The sequence below is a fragment of the Mobula hypostoma genome, chromosome 4 (genome assembly GCF_963921235.1).
Source record: "Mobula hypostoma chromosome 4, sMobHyp1.1, whole genome shotgun sequence".
Taxonomy (NCBI): domain Eukaryota; kingdom Metazoa; phylum Chordata; class Chondrichthyes; order Myliobatiformes; family Myliobatidae; genus Mobula; species Mobula hypostoma.
In genome coordinates, this window is record NC_086100.1 from 201496763 (window position 1) to 201523542 (window position 26780).

At 45.6% G+C, this 26780-nt stretch overlaps 1 protein-coding gene across 1 annotated transcript in view; it reads left to right on the forward strand.

The window, feature by feature from the left end:
- Window positions 1–26780, forward strand: part of LOC134346012 (uncharacterized) — a 166641-nt gene that overhangs the window by 37027 nt on the left and 102834 nt on the right. The window contains exon 3 of the mRNA XM_063047352.1: window positions 13121–13310. Within this exon, the coding sequence (XP_062903422.1) occupies window positions 13121–13310 (190 nt within the window). The remainder of the gene's footprint in view (window positions 1–13120; window positions 13311–26780) is intronic.

The following is a 26780-nucleotide window of genomic DNA, read 5'->3' on the forward strand; positions in this document are numbered from 1 at the left end:
GTAGCAACCTTGTTCTTGACCCTAACACCAGAGGGAGTGACTATCTCATGCTCATTTTTATTCTTTATTAGTTCAGATAAAGCTCCCAAAGATGAGAGAAGTAGGTATTAGATTAGATTAGATTATGAGGACACTCAGTCCTTGTTTATTGTCATTTAGAAATGCATGCATTAAAAATGATACAACGTTCCTCCAGAATGATATCACAGAAAAACAGGACAAACCAAAGACTAACACTGACCACATAATTATAACATATAGTGACGGCAGTGCAAAGCAATACCATAATTTGATAAAGAGCAGACCATGGCCATGGTAAAAAAAAGTCTCAAAGTTCCGATCGACTCCCGATAGTCCCGCTAGCAGGCGGCAAAAGGGAGAAACTCTCCCTGCCATAAACCTCCAGGCGCCGACAACTGCCGATGCATTGTAAGCACCCGACCACAACCGACTCTGAGTCCGTCCAAAAACTTCAAACCTCCGACCAGCCCTCCGATATTGAGCACCGAGCACCATCTCTGCCGAGCGCTTCAACCCCGCCCCGGCCGCCAAGCAATAAGCAAAGCCGAGGATTTGGGGCCTTCCCCTCTGGAGATTTCGGATCACACAGTAGCAGCGGCAGTGAAGAAGGCAGTTCAGAAGTTTCTCCAGATGTTCCTCCGTGCTCTCACGTCTGTCTCCATCAAATTAGGATTGTGCACGGCACCCTACTTGACAGATAACAGATATCATTCACCGGAGTGGCCACTGCACGCTGTGTCGCACCGCCATCTTCTCCTCCTCCTCTTTATCTGTATTATCTGAAATATTAAGAGAAAAAATTAGCGTGAGATAGTCAGTCACTGCCTCTGATTATAGCTTATCTATTCAGATCTAATCTAATCTAATTGGTGGGCTACATCATTACAAACCACACAATAGTCCATGGGATTTAGAAGAACAATTTTATAGAAATCACAGACTGTTGCAAGAAACATAAGGTTGTGATAGTAGGTGATTTTAACTATCCACATATTGACTGGGACTCCCACGCTGTAAAATGAGATAGAGATGAGATAGAGTTTGTCAGATGTATTCAGGAAAGGTTCCTTAATCAGTATATAATCAGTACAGTCCCAATGGAAGAGTGTGTGTTACCTGACCTACTATAAGAGAATGTGACAGAATAGGTGACTGGAGAATACTTTGCATCTAGTGATAATAATGCCATTAGTTTCAAAGTAACTATGGAAAAAGACAGGTCTGGTCCACGGGTTGAGATTCTAAATTGGAGAAAGGCCAATTTTGGTGGTCTCAGAAAGGATCTGGCATGTGTGTATTGGGACAGGCTGTTTTCTGACAAAGGTGTACTTGGTGTACTTTAACTTCAAAAGTTAAATTCTGAGAGTACGAAACATACAGCCTGTCAGAATAAAAGGTAAAGGTAACAGGTTTAGGGAACCTTGGTTTTCAAGAGACATTGTGACCCTGGTTAAAAAAAAAGGAGCTGCATAGTATGTACAGGTACAAATGAGGTAGGTATGGAGTACAAGAATTGCAAGAGAACACTTCAGAAAGAAATCAGGAGGGCTAAAAAAAAAGGTATGAAGTTGCTCTAGCAGACAAGTTGAAGGAGAATCCTAACAGATTCTAAGAGATGTTAAGAGCAAAAGAATTGCAAGGGATAAAATTGGTCCTCTGGAAGATCAGAATGGTAATCCATATGAGGAGCCAAAAGAGATGGGGGAGATCTTATATTAATTTTTTTGCATCTGTATTTACTCAGGAGTCAGACACAGAGTCTATAGAAGTGAGGCAAAGCAGCATCAACTTCATGGACCCAAAACAGAATACAGAAATGGAGGTGCTTATTGTCTTGAGGCAAATCAGTGTGGGTAAATCCCCAGATCCTGACAAGGTGTTACTTCAGACCCTGTGGGAGGCAAGGGCAGAAAATGCAAGGGCCCTCGCAGAGATATTTAATCATACTTAGCGACAGGTGAGGTGCCGAAGGATTGGAGGATAGTTAATGTTGTTGTGCTGTTTAAGAAAGGCCCTAAAAATAAACCAGGTAATTGTAGGCCGCTGAGCCTGGCATCAGTAGTGGGAAAGGAATTGGAAGGTATTCTAAGGGACCGGATATATGAGTATTTGGATAGAACATGGACTGATGTGGGATAGTCAGCATGATTTTGTGCATGGTAGGTCATCCGCAACCAATCTTAGAGTTTTTCAAGTAACTTACCAGAAATGTTGATGAAGACAAGGTAGTGGATGTTGTCTACATGGACTTTAGCATTTGACAAGGTCCTGCATGTGAGATTAGACAGGAAGGTTCAGTCACTCGGCATTCAAGATCAAGTAGTAAATTAGATTGGACATTCGTTTCGTGGGAGAAGCCAGTGATTGATAGTATATGGTTGCCTCGCTCAATGGTAGCCTGTGTCTAGTGGAATGCCACAGGGATCAGTGCTGAGTCCATTGTTGTTTGTCATCTATATCAGTGATCTGAATGATAATGCTGTTAACTGGATCAGCAAATTTGCGGATGACAACAAGACTGGGAGTGTACTGGACAGTGAAAAAGACAATCAGAGCTCGCAGTGGGATCTGGACCAGCCGGAAAAATTAGCTAAAATATAGCAGATGGAATTTAATGCAGACAAGTACACGGTGTTGCTCTTTGGTTGGACCAACCAGGGTAGACCTTACACAGTGAACAGTAGGATACTGAGGAGTGCTGTAGAGCAAAGCAATCTGGGAATAGAGGTCCATAATTTATTGAAGGTGGTGTCATAGGTAGATAGGTACATAAAGAAAGCTTTTGGCATATTGTCCATAAATCAAAGTATTGAGTACAGGAGATGGAATGTTATGTTGAAGTTGTGCAAGACGTTGGTGAGCCCTAATTTGGAGTCCTGTCACCACCTACAGGAAACATGTAAATAAGGGTGAAAAAGTATAGATACAATTTACAAGGATGTTGCTGCGACTGGATGACCATGAATTATAAACAAAGATTGAATAGGTTAGGACTGTGTTCCTTGCAACATAGAAGATTAGGAGAGCTAAAAGGGGCCATGAGAAGGCCTTGGTGAGCAGGATTAAGGAAAACCCCAAGGCATTCTACAAGTATGTGAAGAGCAAGAGGATGAACAATCAGGTGTGATAGTGGAAACATCAGGTGGAGGTAGCGGAGGTACTTAATATTTTGCTTCAATATTCACCAGTGAAAAGGACCTTGGCAATTGTGGGGATGACTAACAGCAGACTGAAATGCTTCAGTGCATAGACATTAAGAAAGAGGATGTGCTGGATCTTTTGAAAGGTATTAAGTTAGATAAATTCCTGGGACCGGACGAGATATACCCAGGCTACTGTGGGAAGCAAGGGAGGAGATTTCTGAGCCTCTGGTGATGACCTTTGCATCATCAATAGGGACAGGAGAAGTACCAGAGGATTGGAAAATTACAAATGTTGTTCCCTTGTTCAAGAAAGGGAGTAGAGATAACCCAGAAAATTGTAGGCCAGTGAGTCTGACTTCAGTGGTGGGCAAGTTGTTGGAGAAGATCCTGAGAGACAGGATCTATGAGCATTTGGAGAGACATAATCTGATTACGGATAGTCAGCATAGTTTTGTCAAGGGCAGGTTGTGCCTTATGAACCTAACTGGATTCTTTGAGGATGTAACAAAACACATTGATGAAGTTAGAGCAGCGGATGTAGTGTATATGGATTTCAGTAAGGCATTTGATAAGGTTCCCCATGCCAGGCTCATTCAGAAAGTAAGGAGGCATAGGATCCAAGGGGATATTGCTTTGTAGATCCAGAACTGGCTTCCCCACAGAAAGCAAAGGGTGGTTGTAGATGGTTCCTATTCTGTATGAAGGTCAGTGACCAGTGGTGTACTGCAGGGATCTGTTCTGGGACCCCTCCACTTTGTGATTTTTATAAGTAACCTAGTTGAGGAAGTAGAAGGGTGGGTTAGTAAGTTTGCTGATGATACAAAAGTTGGGGGTGTTGTGGATAGTCTGGAGGGTTGTCAGAGGTTACATTGGGACATCGATAGGATGCAGAACTGGGCTGAGAAGTAGCAGATGGAGTTCAACCCAGATAAGTGTGAAGTGGTTCATTTCTGTAGGTCAAATTTGAAGACGGAAGGTAGTATTAATGGTAAGACTCGACAGTATGGATCTTGGGGGTCCATAGCCATCAGACACTCGGAGCTGCTGCGCGGGTTGACAGTTATTAAGAAGGCGGATGCCTTCATCAACCACGGGATTGAGTTCAAGAGCCGAGAGGTAATGTTACAGCTATATAAGACCATAGTTAGAACCCACTGTGTTCAGTTCTGCTCACCTCATTACAGGAAGGAAGTAGATACTATAGAGAGAGTGCAGAGGAGATTTACAAGGATGTTGCCTGGATTGGAGAGCATGCCTTATGAGAATAGGTTGAGTGAACTTGGCCTTTTCTCCTTGGAGCAATGGTGGGTGAAAGGTGACCTGTTGGATAAGATGATGAGAGGCATTGATTGTGTGGATAGCCAGAAGCTTTTATCTAGGGCTGAAATGGCTAACATGAAGGGGAACAGTTTTAAGGTGCTTGGAAGTAGGTTCAATGGGAATGTCAGAGGTAAGTCTTTCACACAGAGAATGGTGGATGTGTGGAATGCACTGCCAGCGAAGGTGATAGAGACGGATCAATAGGGTCTTTTAAGAGACTCTTAGATAAGTACACGGAGCTTAGAAAAATAGAGGGCTATGTGGTAGGGAAATTCTAGGCAGCTTCTAGAGTAGGTTACGTGGTCGGTGCAACATTGTGAGCTGAAGGGCCTGTAATGTGCTGTAGATTCTCTGTATATCTATTCAGGGGAAATTTGATAAAGGTATACAAAATTATGAGGGGTATAGATAGGGTAAATACAGGCAGGCCTTTTTATCTGTGGTTGGATGGGACTGCAACCAGACGTCATGGCTTAAGGGTGAACGGCAGAAGTTTTAAGGGGAACATGAAGGGAAACTTGTTCACTCAGAGTTGTGAGAGTGTGGACTGAGCTGCCAGCCCAATTGGTGCATGTGAACTCGATATAAACACACACAAATCAATGAAACAAAATTCCTCCAGACCGTGGTGCACCCAAAAACCATACATCACACACAACACATAAGAAAAATATTACCCTAATGAATCCCACTTACTATTTGAGCACAGTCCAACTCCAAAAATCATGCCCAATCAGTAAGCAGGAGCACGAGAAGAAGTGGTGATTTCATTTGTCCGCAGCTGAAGATTAAAAAAGGCAGCACTTTGCAGCAGTTTTTGGAGTTGAACTGCATCCAATCAGGAACAGGAGCATAAGAAGAGGCAGTGATGTCATTTAGGTTTGCAGCCTAAGATTAAAAAAGGCAATTTCAGCACCCAGTTAGTGAGTGGGATTCATTAGGAAGGGCGAATGAAAATAAGCAGGGGCAAGCAGAGTGGCCATTGAGAGAATGGGTCAGTGTTGGATTGGCTTTGGCTCATCAGGCTTGGGTGAGGTAAGTATCTGGCAAGTTTGTTTTTTCTTCTTTATTCCTCATCTGTTAAGACACAGTTTGTGCAATGAGAATAGATCCAGGGACTGTGATTTTTTTTTTCTGTGTGTGAGATGTGAGAATTCTGGGAAACCTCCAACCTCCTGGGTAACCACATCTGCACCGGCCTCAGAGTATGTGTTAAGGAACTGGAGCTGCATCTCCATCTTCAGCTATACGGGAGACTGAGGAAGTGATAGGTAGGAGCTACAGGTAGGTTGCAGGAGACAGGTAGCTGGGTGACTGTCAGGAGAAGGGAGGGATGTGGGCATCCAGTGCTGAGTATTACTATGGCCATTCCCCTCAATAATAAGTATACTACTTTGAATACTGTTAAGGGGGATAACCTACCATGGGGGGCTGCAGCGACCAGGTCTCTAACACTGAATCTCATGCTACAGCTCAGAAGAGAAGAGAGGTGTAGAGAACTGCAGTAGGAACTTCCATAAATAGAGAAATATTGATTGATTGGAAAGTTGAGCCTACTGGACCTGAACACCTCCCTCTGCAACTGGATCCTAGACTTCCTGACTAGGAGACCTCAGTCAGTCCGGATCGGAAGCAGCATCTCCAATACCATCACACTGAGCACGGGGGCCCCCCAGGGCTGTGTGCTCAGTCCACTGCTGTTCAATCTGCTGACCCACAACTGTGCTGCAACACAGCTCGAACCACATCATCAAGTTCGCCGATGACACGACCATGGTGGGTCTTATCAGTAAGAACAATGAGTCACAGCGAGTACAGCGAGGCGGTGCTGCGTAGTAGTGTAGTTTAGTTTTTGTGTTGTTTTACGTAGTTCAGTGTAGTTTTTGTATTGTTTCATGTAGCATCATGGTCCTGAAAAATGTTGTCTTGTTTTTACTGTGTACTGTACCAGCAGTTATGGTCGAAATGACAATAAAAAGTGACTTGACTTGACTTGACTTGAATAGAGACGAGATTCTGTGGACATGGTAGAGATACCCACAGGATATGTTGCCTCCCAGGTGCCAGGGTCAGTAGTGTCTCATTTTGGGTCCATAACATTCTGAAGGGGGAGGATGAACAGCCAGAAGTCTTGGCATGAGTGAATTACTGTAGGTAGGAAAGGTGAGGAGATCCTGAAGAGAGATTTTAAGGAGCTAGGTAGAAAGCAGAAAAAAAGAGCCTCCATGGTGGTACTCTCTGGATCACTGCCTATGCCACATACCTGTGGAGGTAAGAATAGGATGATTTGACAGATAAATGTTTGGCTGAAGAAGTGGTGCAGGGGGGCAGTGGTTCAGATTTCTGGATCATTGGGATTTGTTTCGGGGAAGGTATGACCTCTACAAAAGAGACGGGTTACACCGAAACCCAAAGGGGACCAATATTATTGCTCGAGCTGTTCAGGAGGGTTTAAACTTATTTGGCAGGGGGGTGGGAACTAGAATGATGGTGATGAAGATGGGGTAATTGGTTTACAGACAGAGGCAGTGTGTAGTGAGTCTGCTAGCAAGGAGAGGCTGATGATCGGGAAAACTTACAAGTCAGCAGGATGAGCTGCAATGTAAAAGAGGGACTTATTCGAAAATGGTGATGAATACACCCTGAAGGTGTTGTGTTTGAATGTGCACAGTACACAGAATAAGGTAGATGAACTTGTAGCATAGTTACAGATTGGCATGTATGGCATTGTGGGTATCACTGAATCATGGCTTAAAGATTATAGCTGGCAGCTTAACATCCAAGGATACATATTGTCTTGAAAGGTCAGGCAGGAAAGCAGAGGAGATGGGGTTGTTCTGTTGGTAAAAAATGAAATCAAATCAATAGAAGTAGATGTCATAGGATCAGAAGGTGTAGAATCATTGTGGGTACAGTTAAGAAACTGTAAGGGTGAAAAGACCCTGATGGGAATTATATATACAGATCACTGAGTAGTAGCAAATATATGATCTACAAACAGAAGATGGAAAATGCATCTCAGAAAGACAATGTTATGATAACTGTGGAGGATATCAATATGCTGGTAGATTGGAAAAAATCAGGTTGGGTCTGGACCCCAAGAGGGTGGATTTTGTAGAATGAACACAATTGTGCGGATAGTCAGAGGCTTTTTCCCAGGGCTGATATGGCTATCACGAGAGGACATAGTTTTAAGGTTGTTGGAGGTAGGTACAGAGGAGATGTCAGGGTTAAGTTTTTTAAGCAGAGTGGTGAGTGCATGGAATGGGCTGCCAGTGATAGTGGTGGAGGCGGATACAATAGGGTCTTTTAAGAGTCTCCTGAATACGTACATGGAGCTTAGAAAAGTAGAGGGCTATGGGAACCCCAGTAGTTTCTAAAGTAAGTACATGTTTGGCACAGCATTGTGGGCTGAAGGGCTTGTATTGTGCTGTAGTTTTTCTATGCTTCTATAACTTTTTGGAGCAAATCATGGTTAAGCCCACTTGGGGATAAGCTATTCTGGACTGAGTGTTGTAAAGTAAGCCAAAATTGATTAGAGAGCTTAAGGTAAAAGAACCCTTAGAGACCAGTGATCATAATATGATAGAATTCACACTGCAGTTTGAGAAGGGGAAGCTAAGTTCAGAAGTATCAGTATCACAGAGGAGTAAAGGGAATTACAGAGGCATGAGAGAGAAGCTGATCAAGATTGATTGAAAAGGAACACTAGCAGGGATGACAACTGTGCAGCATTAGCTGAAGTTTCTGGGAACAATTCAGAAGGCACAGGATAGATAGATTCCAAAGAAGAAGAAGAACTATTCTAATGGCAAGATGACGTCACTGTGGAGACAAAAGAAGTCAAAGCCAACATAAAAACCAAAGAGAAGCCAAATAGAGCAAAAATTAATAGGAAGTTAGACGATTGGGAGGTGTTTAAAAACCAACAGAAGGCAAGTAAAAAAAAAGTCACAAAGGAAAAAACAGAATACGAAGGTAAGCTACCAAAGGTTTCTTCAGATATATGAAGCGTAAAAAAGCAGCAAGAGTAGATATTGGACTGCTGGAAAATAATGATCATTAGTAAAGGGGCGAGGAAATAGTGGAAGACTGAATAAGTATTTTGCAAGCAAGACAAAATCTGCAGATGCTGGAAATCTGAGCAACACACACAAAATGCTGGAGGAACTCAGCAGGGCAGGCAGCATCTATGGAAAAAAGTACAGTCGACGTTTCGGGCTGAAGGGGGTTGAGAGAGAATGCCAGGCGGTAGGTGAAACTTGGAGGGGGAGGAATGAAACAAAGAGCTAGGAAGCTGATTGGTGAAAGGGACCAGAGACCATGGAAGAAAGAGGAAAAGATGGGGAGGAGCATCAGAGGGAGGTGATGGGCAGGCAAGGAGATAACATAAGAGAGGAAAAGGGAATGGAAGCATTACTGGAAGTTTGAGAAATCGATGTTCATGCCATCAGGTTGGAGGCTACCCAAATAGATTATAAGGTGGTGTTCTAACCTGAATGGAGCCTCATCACGACAGTGGAGGAGGCCATGGATAGCCATACCGGAATGGGAAGCAGAAGTGGAATTAAAATGGGTGGCCACTGGGAGATTCTGCTTGTTCTAGTGGGTGGAGTGTAGAAGCTCAGCGAAGCAGTCTCCCAATCTTTCTTGGGTCTCACCAATATACAAGAGGCCACACCAGGAGCACCGAACACAGTATATGACTCCAACAGACTCGCAGATGAAGTGTCTCCTCAACTGGAAGGACTGTTTGAGGCGCTGAATGGTACTGAGGGAAGAGGTGTAAGGGCAGGTGAAGCATTTGTTCTGCTTGCAAGTATAAATGCCAGGAGAGAGATCAGTGGGGAGGGACGAATGGACAAGGGAGTCGCTCACGTAGGGAGCGATCGCTGCATAAAGCAGAAAGTGGGGGGGCAGGGAAAGATGTGTTTGGTGGTGGGGTCCAGTTGGAGGTGGCAGAGGTTTCGGAGAATTATGTGCTAGACGTGGAGGCTGGTGGGATAGTAGGTGAAGACAAGAGGAACCCTATCCCTGGTAGCATGGCGGGAGGATGGGGGTAAGAGCAGACGTGCGTGAAATGGAAGAGATGCAGTTGAAAGCAGCATTGATGGTGGAGGAAGGGAAGCCCCTTTCTTTGAAACAGCAGGACATCTCCTTCATTCTAGAGTGAAAAGACTCATCCTGAGAGCCGATGCAGCAAAGACGGAGGAATTGAGCAAAATGGATGGCGTTTTTACAAGTAGCAGGGTGGGACAAGGTATAGTCCAGGAAGCTGTGAGAGCCCGTTGGCTTATAATAGACATCAGTGGATAAGCTGACTCCAGAGATAGAGACAGTGAGATCGAGAAACAGAAGGGAGGTGTCAGAAATGGACCAGTGTGTGAGTGACAGAGAAGTTCAAAAGGTCGGGTGGAATTTGGAGCCAAAGTGGATGAAATCGACGAGTTCAGCACGTTTGCAAGAAGCACCACCAATGTAGTCGTCAGTGTAGTGTAGGAAAAGTGCAGGATGGTCACCAGTGTAGGCTAACAATATAGACTGTTCCACGTAGCCAACAAACAGACAGGCATAGCTGGGACCCATGTGAGTGCCCATGGCTACCCCTTTTGTTTGAAGGAACTGGGAGGACCCAAAGTCTTCACTGTGAATGCCACTAGCATTATGTTGGGAGTTCTAGGTGTCAATGGTCATGAAGTGTGTGAAGTTACTATTACAAGAGAGAAGTTTTTTAGAAAACCATAAGGTCTGAAGGTAGATAGGTCACCTGAACAAGATGGCATACACCCCAGGGTTCTGAAAGAGGTGGCTGAAGAGATTGTGAAGGCATTAGTAATAATTTTTCTAGAATCAATGGATTCTGGCATGGTGTAGAAATACTTTGTTAGAAGAAGTAAAAGCATAGACTCTTTTCTAAAAGGAGAGAAAATTCAAAAACCTGAGGTGCAAAGGGACATGGAGACCTTGTGTAGGATTCCTTAAAGGTTGAGTCAGTGGTGAGAAAGGCAAATGTAATTGAAACCCCCGGTTTGCTTGGCTGCATAAGTTTAGGGAAAACATTCTCCAGTCTCGCCAGACTCGAGAGACCAAGATGGCTTTCCTGCCCCAAACCCCGGTTTGTGTGGATGCTGTGTAACTTGCTTCCCTGTTACAAATTAGAGCCACGAAACAACAGACAGTACACTGCATACTATTAACAGAATTATATTTATGGATCTTAACTAAAGGGTTAGTGAAGAAAATCAAAAAGAAAGGGGCCATTTTAATTAAACAGTCAAATGTGCACAAATTGGAGCTCATTTTGAACTTCTGTGTCACTCACACACTGATCCCTCGGTCAGTGTGAAAGCACACACCACCTTCCAAATGTCGCTCGTAATCCATCTTGAACAAACGGGTCTTCCAACAGATCGTATCCTGCAACTGGTTCTCCCCAGCGTCTTCTCTCTTCATCGCTCACCAAACCAAAAAAAGCCCAAGACCAACCTTAGTGTCCCTCACTGAGAAAACCTCCCCCTAAATGGATGGCACACATTCCACATCATTTTCCTCCAGTGATCTTAAAATGTCACCTCCTCTTATTAGTCATTTTCACCCTGGGAAAACTCCTTGGCTATTCACTTGGCCTATGCCTCTTATCAAGAGGACAAGCAGGGTGGACAGAGGAGAGGCAGTGAATGTCATTTACATGGATCTTCAGAAGGCATTTGATAAGATGCCACAAATGAGACTGCTGGACAAGATAAAATCCTGTGACATGTCCTGATCGGTCAGGACATGGTAAGCCATGGCGGAGTGGCAGTGCAGACTCAGTGGGCTGAATGGCCTAATTCTGCTCCTTAGTCTTACGGTCTTATCATCCTGTACACCCCTATCAGCATTCTCTCATCCTTCTCCACTCCACAGAGACAAGTCCTAGGTTGCTCAACCTATTGTCAAAAGACATGCTCTTCCATCCAGGTAGATCTCCTCTGCACCTTCTCTGAAGCTTTTACATCCTTTCTATAATGAGGCAACCAGAACTGAACAGAATGTTCCAGTGTGGTCCAACCATGATCTTATAGAGCCACATGGTTCTTGAACTCAGTTCCCCCAAGTAATGAAGTCCAACACACCATAGAATTTTTTGAGGATGTAACTAGTAGAGTGGATAGGGGAGAACCAGTGGATGTGGTATATTTGGATTTTCAAAAGGCTTTTGACAAGGTCCCACACAGGAGATCAGTGTGCAAACTTAAAGCACACGGTATTGGGGGTAAGGTATTGATGTGGATAGAGAATTGGTTAGCAGACAGGAAGCAAAGAGTGGGAATAAACGGGACATTTTCAGAATGGCAGGCAGTGACTAGTGGGGTACCGCAAGGCTCTGTGCTGGGACCCCAGTTGTTTACAATATATATTAATGACTTGGATGAGGGAATTAAATGCAGCATCTCCAAGTTTGCGTATGACACGAAGCTGGGCGGCAGTGTTAGCTGTGAGGAGGATGCTAAGAGGATGCAGGGTGACTTGGATAGATTGGGTGAGTGGGCAAATTCCTGGCAGATGCAATTTAATGTGGATAAATGTGAAGTTATCCACTTTGGTGGAAAAAATAGGAAAACAGATTATTATCTGAATGGTGGCCGATTAGGAAAAGGGGAGGTGCAACGAGACCTGGGTGTCATTATACACCAGTCATTGAAAGCGGGCATGCAGGTACAGCAGGCGGTGAAAAAGGCGAATGGTATGCTGGCAGTTATAGCAAGAGGATTCGAGTACAGGAGCAGGGAGGTACTACTGCAGTTGTACAAGGCCTTGGTGAGACCACACCTGGAGTATTGTGTGCAGTTTTGGTCCCCTAATCTGAGGAAAGACATCCTTGCCATAGAGGGAGTACAAAGAAGGTTCACCAGATTGATTCCTGGGATGGCAGGACTTTCATATGAAGAAAGACTGGATGAACTAGGCTTGTACTCGTTGGAATTTAGAAGATTGAGGGGGGATCTGATTGAAACGTATAAAATCCTAAAGGGATTGGACAGGCTAGATGCAGGAAGATTGTTCCCGATGTTGGGGAAGTCCAGACCGAGGGGTCACAGTTTGAGGATAAAGGGGAAGCCTTTTAGGACTGAGATTAGGAAAAACTTCTTCACACAGAGAGTGGTGAATCTGTGGAATTCTCTGCCACAGGAAACAGTTGAGGCCAGTTCATTGGCTATATTTAAGAGGGAGTTAGATATGGCCCTTGTGGCTAGGGTGATCCGAGGGTATGGAGGGAAGGCTGGTACAGGGTTCTGAGTTGGATGATCAGCCATGATCATAATAAATGGTGGTGCAGGCTCGAAGGGCCGAATGGCCTACTCCTGCACCTATTTTCTATGTTTTCTATGTTTCTATGTGCCTCTTAGCCACCCCATCAACCTGTACAGCAACTTTGAGGGATCTATAGATCACGATCTCTCGAGTTGTACTCTCTGTTTCTCCGCACTGCCTTCAAGCTTGACCTTCCAAAGTGCACTTCACACTTACTTTACATCACTTTTTATTATTATTCCAGATTTGAAATTATTTGCTTTCCTGTTGGAAATTCACCAAGTGAATGTTGTACTGATCCAGATAATACCAACCTTCAGTCATTTACTCTTCTCTTGTAGAGATGTAAGATGTGGAAAGCTTCAGTGCAATGGAAAAGGCAGTTCACCAGCAATTGGTGGAAGAATGGAAAATGTGGTGTCTCAGTTCTCCAGTAAGGGCAAAAATATTGAATGTTATGGAACATACTTCTCAGGCGATGCTGAAGGCGTTGATATGGTGGTAGATGGCACTCCCTGTGGTTCAGGAAAGGTAATTCACTTTCAGTTATAAAGATTAACAACATAAAATATGCTATTTGATGCAGTGTCTGACCACGTCAATTCCCAGCTGTCACTCCATTGATCCATAGCTGCAAAGTGCATTATCAAGTGTTCATCTGAGTACTGTTTAAATGTGATGAAGTTTGCTTTATCAGTAACACCCCGAAAATCACAGAGAGCTTACTGATCTTTCCTCTCATCAATGGTCCTGACCTCGTTACTGTTCACCCCTTGTGGGTTTTCTCTGATTGCCATTTCTAAGATGAGGGTTGTTAAGTTAATTGAACTCCAAAGGTTTTGTCAGACATGATTCTGTTGATTGTTCCTTATTTATCTTGCTTTCAGTGTTCTATTACTCCTTCCTTAATATTGTCCTTCCTCAAGCATTGTCCTTGTACTCATGTAAGGCTCACTGGAGCATAGTTATACTTTCTGTTTCATTTCTTAAATAGTTGGGTACATTTGCTGCTGTCTAATCTGTGGGAACATGGTGGTAGCATAGCAGTTAGTATAATGTTATTACAGCACCAGCCACCCAGGTTCACTTCTGCTGCTGTCTACTAAAAGTTCTACTTTCTCCCTATGACTGCAGTAGTTTCCTTTGGATGCTCCAGCTTCCTGCCACATTCCAAAGGCAGACAGGTTAAGTTTAGTAAGTAGTGGGCATTTTATGTTGGTGCCAGTATCATGTTGGCATTTGTGGGCTGCCCTCAGCACATCTTTATACTTCGGTGGTCATTGATGTAAACAACACATTTAAGTGTATGTTTTGATGTATGTACATGTGACAAATAAAGCTAATCTTCATCTCTTTAAGATCTAGAATCTGGAATTTATTGTTTGTTTTCTCTGTTCCTCTTGACTTTTCTTCTTGGTATGTTATTGTTCATCAAATATTCCTTACCCTCACCAAATAGATTAATAGAGTCATACAGCAAGGTAACAGACCTAGCAGCCCAACCAAGATTCCCATCTAAGATAGTCACATTTGCCTTCATTTGGCTCATATCTAAGCTTTCCCCATCCACTGAAGTGCTTTTTAAATGTTGTTAATGTGCTGTACCTGCCTCAACCACTTCATCTGGCAGCTCATTCCACGTACTGACCACCCTTTGCATGAAAATGTTGCTCCTCACAGTTTATTTAAATCTCTTCTCTCTCATCTTAAACTTCTGCACTTTAGTTCTTTATTATCCAGCTCTGGGAAAAAGACTGTGCACATACACCCTGTCTGTGACTTTCATCATTTTATAAGGCTCTCGGTAAGATTCCACTTCTCACTGTGCAAACCAGCCTCGTCTTTATGGATTCTGTCTACATATCTCACTGCCTTGCTAAAGCAGCTGGCATAATCAAAGGCCCCACCTGCCCCAGGCATTCTCTCTTCCTACCACCAAAAATATGTTCTGATGTACGCAAATGTGACAAATAAAGCTAATCTTTATCTCTTTAAGATCTAGATGTCACAACCACGGATTCGGCAGCTCAGTAGATACAGCAATTGTGCTTGTGAATTTGCACGTCAGCTAATTATTATTTATCGTGACAGTATTTAACTCCATATTTGTCGTTGTGGTGCTTGTCGAGACTTGGACAGAGCATAGCAACGCTTTGCTGCTGTTTTGCATTTGGCCTTCCCTGGGATGTTGGACTTTCAAGTCAACTGACTCTGAAGACTAACGGTATTTGTTTAATGTTTAGATGTTCTTTTCAGCCGCAGTGTAGGTGTCATAAGGGGGACGCTGGTGGTGGACCCAAATGCAAGACACAGACACTGAAGTACTAGGAACAGGACTCAGAGTGTCAAGAAAGCAAGGGAAGTGGGGAAGAAAGGATGCTGGACATTGACACAGGCCCTGGACGAGACTAGGATGCAGGGTCTAGGCTAGGACATGGACAAGAAACACAGAACCCAGACAAGGAACTAGGAGCAAGGAGCCTGGACTAGAGGCACGGAACTCCGGAACCAGAGCCTGGACAAGGACCCAGAACCTGGGTCTTGACTCGGAACCGGAACCCAGGTCTAGGCTAGGACTCGGGACTAGGATCTTCGCAAGGACAGGACGTGGCTACAAAACAGGACGTGGAACTCCTGCACAGGACAAGGCACATGGACAGGACATGAACACAAAGCCTTGACTTGGACAGGATGGGAGACTCCTGGACAGGACGAGGGAACCCCAGCACAGGACAAGGGAACCCCAGCATCGGGCTGGGCAAGGTACTCCTGGGCTGGGCGAGGCACATAGACAGGATGAGACCCTGAAGCCTTGACTTGGTCTTGGGAGACAGGAATGCAGAGCCTTGGTCGAGGGAGAACAGGAACGCAGAGCCTTGGTCCAGGGAGAACAGGAACGCAGAATGCAGAGCTGGGACCCCTCCTTGGGAACAGGGCGTAGGGCCAGGACTCATACACAAAACACAGAGAGATAGTTCCCAACACAAGGTAGCAGCAAACGGCCAGACCTACCTAGTGAAGGCGTGGACACAGAGACAGTTCCTAACACAAGGTAGTGGCAAACAGCCAGACCTACCTAGTGAAGGCATGGACGCAGAGACGGTTACCAACACAAGGTAGCAGCAAACAGCTGGACCTACCTAGCAAAGGCATGGACACAGAGACAGTTCCAAGCAACAATAGACAGTTCCTTATCTAGACACAGCAAGGCTCTGGTCTTGCTCCAGCAGTAGAACTTGAAAGCGATATAGGCAGAGGTTGCAGCAAGGCTTCAGGAGGAAGGTGAAGGGAACAGTCCAGCAAATGAAGCTGAACCCAGGAGCTACTTATGTAGCCAGCCCAAAATCAGAATCATGTGCCTCAATTAAGGCACACAACAGGACAAGGGAAAACCGGAAAACCTGGAATATGGATCGATGGACCAGACCGTGAAACGGAATGCGGACTTCATGGACCGGACCATGACAGTAGGCTTCGTTTTTCTTTTGAGAGTTTTAGTTAATGGCCCTGTTTGGCCGAGTGTTTGTTGTTTTATTTTCCCTTTAACACTGTTTGTATTTAAGTCTGTGAATTATCGACCTGCTTCAGTGTCTCTCACTCCGTACTTGGGCTATATCTGAACCTGGTAACAGTAAGTCTCGAACACAAGCATGGACCCAGCAGAGAGAGTGCAGCTGACCTTGGCCGTAAGATTCATTGGTCAGGTAGGAGACAAGCTACAGGGAATGGAATCCGTTCTCAGTGAAGTTACGGAGGCAATGAGGCAGATAACTTTGTGCCAACAAGCCCAATTTTACTTGGAGGAACAGGTATCGTCCCTAGCCACAGCTGTTCAACAGCTCACCACAGACAATCGGCCTCAGGTGTCTGCGATTTCCGCACTCACGGCCGCTGTCCATGAACTTACTGTGAACAGCTAGCATCAGCTGACAACCATTAACGTTCTTGCCAGCTCAATTCAGCAGCTTCAGGCCGCCTCAGTCCCACTCCCAGCATCTCACAGGTCCTTCTTTTCTGCTGCCCCGATGATCTCTGCTACTAATGCTCCTGCTCCCGTGCCCGGACCAGATCCGACTCCCACGACTGTTCAGGAACCGAGTATTCCACCAGCAGGCAGATATTCTGGTGATCCCAATGGTTGCAGGAATTCTATTACCTGATGTGAGTTGACATTCCAAGCCCAGTCTGGTCGTTTTGGTGGTGATGCGTGAAAATTGGCGTACATGGTTAATCTTCTTGATGGACATCCACTCAGCCTGTTCAACGCTTTACGGGAGCAAGGATACCCTGCAGCCCAGTCATTCCAACATTTTGTGGCGGAGTTAAGGAGGGTTTTTGATCTTCCAGTACGGGGTCAGGAGGCTGCCCCCCAACTCATGGACCTGCACCAAGGCAGAGGAACGGTGAGAACCTATGGAGTCAAATTCTGTACCCTTGCAGTAGAGATGGGATGGAATGAGATATCTCTCATCACTGCCTTCCAGTGTGGACTGAATGCAGGGCTCCGGCATGAGATCGCGGTCCTGGATGAGCAGGGTAGTTTGGATGACCTGATTAATCTATTCGAGTTGACGACCGGGTAACTGAGTGGCTTAGGGAAAGAATGTTTCAAACTTCCTATGCACACCAGATCACTGTCTTTCCTCGCCCCCTCCCTCACCTGATCACCATGTTTCCTCAACCTCTCCCCCTCCCTCACCACCCAGCACCCAGCCCACGGAGGAGCTTATGCAAGTGGGGTGCATGCTCCTGTCTTGGGAGAAACAAGAGTCGCGCTGGAGAACAGGTTCCTGCCTCTGTCGTGGTGATCCAGGACACTTCCGGGCGGCATGTTCCAAGCGTCCAGTAAAAGAGAGTACCCGTCAGCAGGGAGGGGAATCCTGACGGGTCAGTTCTCTCTTCAATCAGCTTCCCCTAATTCTGTAATGCTCACAGCTTCCTTGTCGTGGAGGTCTCAGACCCATGAACTTAAGGCGCTTATCGACTCCAGTGCAGCTGGAAATCTCATTGACATCTCTCTCATTCAAAGATGAGAAGTTTCAACTCAGGAATTAAGAGAAAAGATCAACGTCAAGGTGCTGGACGGTTGACCTCTGGGAACCGGCCAGATCCACCTTTCCACCCAACCCCTCCAACTGGTGCTTGAAGGCAACCACCATGAAGAAATATATTTCTGTCTGGTTAATTCACCTGAACTGCCACTGGTACTTGGTCTCCCCGGTTATCCCGACATAACCCACAGATCGATTGGTCTCTGAAGGTACTCCAAGAGTGGGGACCAACATGCTTGTCTACCTGTCTGGGTCCAGCTCAAGCTCCATTCCATGAATTCCTTCCTGTGTCAGCTAAGGATGTGGACCTGTCTGGGATTCCGGCTGAATATGCGGATCTCCTTGAGGTCTTCAGTTAAAGAAAGGCCACCACCCTGCCTCCACACCGGCCATACGACTATGCCATAGACCTCCTACCGGGCACTAGTCCTCCCCAGGGCCGGCTCTTTTCCCTCTCTTGTCCCGAAATGGTGGCCATGGAGGAATACATCAAGGAGGCATTGAGCATTGGGTTCATCTGTCTCTCAACCTCACCGACAGGAGCGGGTTTCTTTTTGTGAGCAAGAAAGATGGCAAGCTCCATCCCTACATCGACCATCGGCCTCTGAACAACATCACTGTGAAGAACCGCTACCCTCTTCCCTTGCTGGTGTTTGTGTTTGACCAACTCCAGGGAGCAACAATATTTTCCAAAATTGATCTGCACAATGCTTACAATCTGATTCGCATAAGAAAAGGGGATGAGTGGAAAACGGCTTTCAGCACCTCTAATGGCCGCTATGAGTACCTGGTGATGACTTTTGGACCGGCCAGTACCCCCACTGTATTTCAGTCCTTGGTTAACGATGTGCTCAGGGATATGTTGAACTAGTTTGTGTTTGTGTATTTAGATGACATCCTTATCTATTCCCGCTCTCATCAGGAGCATGTCCAGCATGTCCGGAAAGTACTCAGACGCCTTCTTGAATACGACTTGTACGCCAAGCCTAAAAAATGTGAATTCCATAAAGACCAGCTGTCGGTTTTGGGCTATATATTTACCCCATCCAGTGTTCAAATGGACCTTAGTAAAGTTCTGGCAGTTGCAGAGTGGCCCAAACCATCTACAGTCAAACAGGTACAGTGCTTCATGGAGTTTGTGAACTTTTATCGCCGCTTCATTTGGAATTTCGGCTCAATTAATGCACTCACCAAGAAGAATTAATCACTGCAGGAAACATAAAGTTGTGGTAGTAGGGGATTTTAATTTCCCACAATTTGATTGGGACTCCCATACTGTTAGGGGTCTAGATTGTTTAGAGTTTGTAAAATGTGTTCAGGAAAGTTTTCTAAATCAATATATAGAGGTACCAACTAGAGGGGATGCAATATTGGATCTCCTGTTAGGAAACGAGTTAGGACAAGTAACAGAAGTGTGTGTAGGGGAGCACTTTGGTTCCAGTGATCATAACACCATTAGTTTCAACTTGATCATGGACAAGGATAGATTTGGTCCTAGGGTTGAGGTTCTGAACTGGAAGGAAGCCAAATTTGAAGAAATGTGAAAGGATCTAAAAAGCGCGGATTGGGACAGGTTGTTCTCTGGCAAGGATGTGATCGGTAAGTCGGAAGCCTTCAAAGGAGAAATTTTGAGAGTGCAGAGCTTGTATGTTCCTGTCAGGATTAAAGGCAAAGTGAATAGGAATAAGGAAACTTGGTTCTCAAGGGATATTGCAAGTCTGATAAAGAAGAAGAGAGAGTTGTATGACATGTATAGGAAACAGGGAGTAAATCAGGTGCTTGAGGAGTATAAAAAGTGCAAGAAAATACTTAAGAAGGAAATCAGGAGGGCTAAAAGAAGACATGAGGTTGCCTTGGCAGTCAAAGTGAAGGATAATCCAAAGAGCTTTTACAGGTATATTAAGAGTAAAAGGATTGTAAGGGAAATATTGGTCCTCTTGAAGATCAGAGTGGTCGGCTACGTGCGGAACCAAAAGAAATGGGGGAGACCTTAAATGGGTTTTTTGCGTCTGTATTTACTAGGGAAACTGGCATGAAGTCCATGGAATTAAGGGAAACAAGCAGTGAGATCATGGAAACTGTGCAGATTGAAAAGGAGGAGGTGCTTGCTATCTTGAGGCAAATTAAAGTGGATAAATCCCAAGGACCTGACAGGGTATTCCCTCGGACCATGAAGGAGACTAGTGTTGAAATTGCAGGGGCCCCGGCAGATATATTTAAAATATCGGTGTCTACGGGTGAGGTGCCGGAGGATTGGAGAGGTGCTCATGTTGTTCCGTTGTTTAAAAAAGGATCGAAAAGTAATCTGGGAAATTATAGGCCGGTGAATTTGACGTCCGTAGTGGGTAAGTTATTGGAGGGAGTACTAAAAGACAGAATCTACAAGTATTTGGATAGACTGGGACTTATTAGGGAGAGTCAACATGGCTTTGTGCGTGGTAGGTCATGTTTGACCAATCTATTGGAGTTTTTCGAGGAGGTTACCAGGAAAGTGGATGAAGGGAAGGCAGTGGATATTGTCTACATGGACTTCACAAGGTCCCGCATGGGAGGTTAGATAGGAAAATTCAGTCGCTAGATATGCATGGAGAGGTGGTAAATTGGATTAGACATTGGCTCAATGGAAGAAGCCAAAGAGTGGTAGTAGAGAATTGCTTCTCAGAGTGGAGGCCTGTGACTAGTGGTGTGCAACTGGGATCAGTGCTGGGTCCATTGTTATTTGTCATCTATATCAATGATCTGGATGATAATGTGGTTAATTGGATCAGCAAATTTGCTGATGATACAAAGATTGGAGGTGTAGTGGACAGTGAGGAAGGTTTTCAAAGCTTGCAGAGGGACTTGGACCAGCTGGAAAAATGGGTTGAAAAATGGCAAATGGAGTTTAATACAGACAAGTGTGAGGTATTGCACTTTGGAAGGACAAACCGAAGTAGAACATACAGGATAAATGGTAAGGCACTGAGGAGTGCAGTAGAACAGAGGGATCTGGGAATACAGATACAAAATTCCCTAAAAGTGGCGTCACGGGTAGATAGGGTCGTAAAGAGAGCTTTTGGTACATTGGCCTTTATTAATCAAAGTATTGAGTATAAGAGTTGGATTATTATGATGAGGTTGTATAAGGCATTGGTGAGGCCGAATCTGGAATATTGTGTTCAGTTTTGGTCACCAAATTACAGGAAGGATATTAATAAGGTTGAAAGAGTGCAGAGAAGGTTTACAAGGATGTTGCCGGCACTTGAGAAACTCAGTTACAGAGAAAGGTTGAATAGGTTAGGACTTTATTCCCTGGAGCGTAGAAGAATGAGGGGAGATTTGATAGAGGTATATAAAATTATGATGGGTATAGATAGAGTGAATGCAAGCAGGATTTTTCCACTGAGGCAAGGGGAGAAAAAAACCAGAGGACATGGGTTAAGGGTGAGGGGGGAAAAGTTTAAAGGGAACATTAGTGGGGGCTTCTTCACACAGAGAGTGGTGGGAGTGTGGAATGAGCTGCCAGACGAGGTGGTAAATGCAGGTTCTTTTTTAACATTTAAGAATAAATTGGACAGATACATGGATGGGAGGTGTATGGAGGGATATGGTCCGTGTGCAGGTCAGTGGGACTAGGCAGAAAATGGTTCGGCACAGCCAAGAAGGGCCAAAAGGCCTGTTTCTGTGCTGTAGTTTTTCTATGGTTTCTAAGACCTTGGCAGGATTCCTTTGAACAGACGAGGCTGACCAAGCATTTTCCGAGCAAAAGCAACGTTTCAGCACTGCCCCGCTGCTGCAACACCCAGACCCATCTCAGCCATTCATTGACAAGGCGGATCCATCTGATGTAGGCATTGGAGCTGTCCTCTCTCAGCGCTCGTCTGCAGATAGCCGGCTGCACCCTTGTGCCTTTCTTTACCGTCGCTTGACTCTGGCCGAGAGGAATTACGATGTTGGGAACCAGGAGTTTCTGGCTGTTAAAGAGGCCCTGAAGGAATGCCGTCACAGGCTGGAGGGGGCAGAACATCCATTCTTCGTCTGGACAGATCACAAGAACCTCTCGTATATTCAGGATGCTAAGAGACTCAACTCTCATCAAGCCTGGTGGGCTCTCTTCTTCACACGGTTCAATTTCATCCTCACTTATCGTCCCGGCAGCAAGAATACAAAGGCCGACGCTCTCTCCTAGCAGTTTGACAGATCTGAGGACAATGCCAATCCAGAGCCCGTTCTTCCTCGCTCGTGTATCGCTGCTCCAGTTATCTGGGGAATAGAGGCAGAGGTGAGGGCCACCCAACAATTAGATCCAGGCCCGGATGGGGTTGCTCCCAACCGGCTGTTTGTCCCTGTTGCGGTGCGTTCCAAAGTGTTGAAATGGGGTCACTCCTCCCGTCTGGCTGGACGTCCGGGAATTCAGCGGACTTAGGAGTTTATAAAGAGACAATTTTGATGGCCATCTATGTCCCAGGATGTCCACGACTTTGTGTCTGCCTGTCCTACCTGCGCTCGGAACAAGACATCACGCCAGCATCCTGCGGGTCTGTTATGTCCACTGCCTGTGTCCCACCACCCCTGGTCCCACCTCTCAGTAGATTTTATCACTGGCCCACCCCCGTCGAATGGAAACACCACCATTTTGGTTGTTGTGGATTGATTTTCCAAGGCTGCCCATTTCATTGCCCTCCCCAAGTTTCCATCGGCTCGTGAGACTGCCACACTCAGGTTCAACATGTGTTCAGGCTCCACAGCTTTCCCCAAGACATAGTGTCTGATCATGGACCGCAGTTCACTTCCCGCTTTTGGAAGGCTTTCTGCTCTCTTGTAGGAGCCACGGCCAGCCTCTCATCTGGTTTTCACGCCAGTCTAATGGCCAGAGAGAGAGAGAGTGAACCAGGAGTTGGAAACAACCCTGCACTGTCTTTCCTCTTCCAACCCCACGTGCTGGAGCATACGATTGGTTTGGGCAGAGATCACCCACAATAACCTCCAGTCGTCCTCCACCGTTATGTCTCCCTTTGAATGCCAGAAGGGATTCCAGCCCCATCTCTTCCCTGATCAGGAGATCGACGTAGGAGTTCCTGCTGCTGAACAGCTAATCCAGTGTTACAAGCACACCCGGAGACAAGCCAGAGCTTCTCTGCTGCGTGCCCAGAAACAGCATTCCCGGCAGGCTGATCGGCTCCATTGACAGGTAAGGCCATTCGAGCCAGGAGAGGAGGTCTGGTTGGCATCAAGGGATCTTCCCCTGAAAGTCGAGAACCGGAAATTGGCACCATGCTACGTGGGACCGTTTGTAGTGGAAAAGGCTGTAAACAAGGTGTCCTATAGATTGCATCTACCAGCATCATTGAAGATCCACCCAGTATTCCATGTTTCCCAGCTCAAGCCGGTTATTACCTCTCCCCTGGGCCCAGTCACCCTCCCTCCCCTTTCTCTCCACCTGGTAGATGGTTCCCTTGTCTATACTGTACGGGGTCTCCTAGCATCTCACCGGGTACATGGTAAGGTCTAGTACCTTGTGGACTGGGAAGGGTATGGCCCAGAAGAACATACTTAGATCCCAGCGAAGGACATCTTGGACAACTGACACAGGTCTGTGGTGGCTCAGGGGCTGTGCCTAGAGAGGGGAGCCCTGTCACAACCGCAGGTTCGGCAACTCAGTAGATATGGCAATTGCGCTTGTGAATTTGCACATGTCAGCTAATTATTATTTAATCGTGATAGTATTTAACTCCATACTTGTTGTCATAGTGCTTGTCGAGACTTGGACAGAGCATAGCAACGCTTCACTGCTGTTTTACATTCGGCCTTCCCTGAGATATTGGACTTTCAAGTCAACTGACTCTGAAGACTAGTGGTATTCGTTTAATGTTTAGATGTTTTTTTCAGTCACAGTATAGGCTTCGTTTTCCTTTTGAGAGTTTTAGTTAACAGCCCTGTTTGGCCAAGTGTTTGTTCTTCAATTTTCCCTTTATCACTGTTTGTATTAAAGTCTGTGAACTATTGGAGAGGATTATTTCTTCAGCGGTTTGATTGGGGCACGACTGCGTAAGCACGTGGATGTCAGCTAGTGAGAACAGTGAGAAGAGTTTAAAAGGAGATGGTTATTTCTTCAGCGCTTTGATCAGGGCACGACTGTGTAAGCGTTTGGACATCAACCAGTGAGAACAGCGAGAAGAGTTTAAAAGGAGACACCTTATAGAGCAGGCCTCAGAGTAGAGGGAGACAGAGTAGGAAGGCTTTGGGTAAACAGGGCTTCGGCGATAATGGGTCAAGGCAAGGAAGGTTATCTGTGCAGAATACAGACAGGAAGTATGCATGTGAGGCTGGTGTTCTATGCTCGGTCTCAGATGTGGGAACTCCCAGCCTCCCGGACAGTCACATCTGCGCCAGGTGCATTGAGCTGCAGCTCCTTAGGGCCCGCGTTAGGGAACTGGAGATGCAGCTCGGTGACGTTCGTCTGGTCAGGGAGAGTGAGGAGGTGATAGAGAGGAGCTATAGGCAAGTAGTCATACCGGGGCCTGAGGAGACATAAGTGGGTAACAGTCAGGAGAGGGAAGGGCAGGAGTCAGATGCTAGAGAGCACCCTTTTGACTGTCCCCCTTGACAATAAGTACTCCTGTTTGGTACTGTTAGGGGGGTCGGCCTACCTGGGGGAAGCAACAGTGGCAGCACCTCTGGCACAGAGTCTGGCCCTGTGGCTCAGAAGGGTAGGGAAAAGAAGAGGAAGGCAGTAGTGATAAGGGACTCTGTAGTTAGGGGGTCAGAAAGGCGATTCTATGGACGCAGGAAAGAAGCGCAGATGGTAGTCTGCCTCCCAGGTACTAGGGTCCGAGATGTTTCTGATCACGTGCACGATATCCTGAAGTCGGAAGAACAGCCAGAGGTCATGGTACATATTGGTACCAATGACAGAGGCAGAAAAAGGGAGGAGGTTCTGAAAGCAGATTACAGTGAGTTAGGAAGGAAATTGAAAAGCAGGACCACAAAGGTAGTCACCTCAGGATTACTGCCTGTGCTACGTGACAGTGAGTATAGGAATAGAGTGAGGTGGAGGATAAACGTGTGGCTGAGGGATTGGAGCAGGGGGCAGGGATTCAGATTTCTGGATCATTGGGCCATCTTATGGGGCAGGTGTGACCTGTACAAAAAGGACGGGTTGCACTTGAATCCCAGGGGGACCAATATCCTGGTGGGGAGATTTGCTAAGGATATTGGGGAGGGTTTAAACTCAGATTGCTGGGGGGTGGGAACCAAACTGAAGAAACGGAGGCAGAGGTGGTTGGCTCACAAATAGAGAAAGCTTGGAGACAGTGCGAGAGGGAGGATAGGCAGGTGATAGAGAAGGGACACACTGAGACCAGTGGTTTGAGATGTGTCTATTTAATGCAAGGGGTAGTAGGAACAAAGTGGATGAGCTTACACTGTGGACCAGTACTTGGAGCCATTAATGTTGTGTTGTGGCCATTACAAAGACTTGGATGGCTTAGGGGCAGGAATGGTTACTGAGAGTGCCAGGCTTTAGATGTTTCAGAAAGACAAGGAGGGAGGCAAAAGAGGTGGGGGCGTGGCACTGTTGATCAGAGATAGTGTCACCACTGCAGAAAAGGAAGAAGACACGGAGGGATTGTCTACAGAGTCTCTGTGGGTGGAAGTTAGGAACAGGAAGGGGTCAATAACTCTGCTGGGTGTTTTTTATAGACCACCCAATAGTAACAGGGACATCGAGGACCAGATAGGGAGACAGATTCTGGAAAGGTGTAATAAAAACAGGGAGTTTTTAATTTCCCAAATATTGATTGGCATGTCCCTAGAGCGAGGTGTTTAGATGGGGTTGAGTTTGTTTGGTGTGTTCTTGACACAATATGTAGATAAGCCTACAAGAGGAGAGGCTGTACTTGATCTGGTATTGGGAAATGAACCAAGTCAGGTGTCAGATCTCTCAGTAGGAGAGCATTTTAGAGATAGTGATCACAATTCTATCTCCTTTACCATAGCATTGGAGACGGATAAGAAAAGACAAGTTAGGAAAGTGTTAAATTGGAGTGAGGGGAAATATGAGGCTATCAGGCAGGAACTTGGAAGCATTAATTGGGAACAGATGTTCTCAGGGAAATGTACTGAAGAAATGTGGCAAATGTTCAGGGGATATTTGCGTGGAGTTCTGCATAGGTATGTTCCGATGAAACAGGGAAAGGATGGTAAGGTACAGGAACTGTGGTGTACAAAGGCTGTTGTAAATCTAGTCAAGAAGAAGAGAAAAGCTTACCAAAGGCTCAAAAAACTAGGTAATGATAGAGATCCAGAAGATTATAAGGCTAGCAGGAAGGAACTTAAGAATGAAATTAGGAGAGTCAGAAGGAGCCATGAGAAGGCCTTGGCAGATGGATTCAGGAAAACCCCAAGGCATTCTACAAGTATGTGAAGAGCAAGAGGATAAGACATGAGAGAATAGAACCAATCAAGTGTGACAGTGGGAAAGTGTGTATGGAACTGGAGGAAATAACAGAGGTACTTAGTGAGTACTTTGCTTCAGTATTCACGACGGAAAAGGATCTTGGCAATTGTAGGGATGACTTACAGTGGATTGAAAAGCTTGAGCATGTAAATATTAAGAAAGAGGATGTGCTGGAGCTTTTGGAAAGCATTAAGTTGGATAAGTCACCAGGACCGGATGAGATGTACCCCAGGCTACTGTGGGAGATAAGGGAGGAAATTGCGGAGCCTCTGGCGATGATCTTTGCATCATCATTGGGGACGGGAGAGGTTCTGGAGGATTGGAGGGTTGCAGATATTGTTCTATTATTCAAGAAAGAGAGTAGAGATAGCCCAGAAAATTATAGACCAGTGAGTCTTACTTCTGTGATTCATAAGTTGATGGAGAAGATCCTGAGAGGCAGGATTTATGATCATTTGGAGAGGCATAATAAGATTAGGAATAGTTAGCATGGCTTTGTCAAAGACAGGTCGT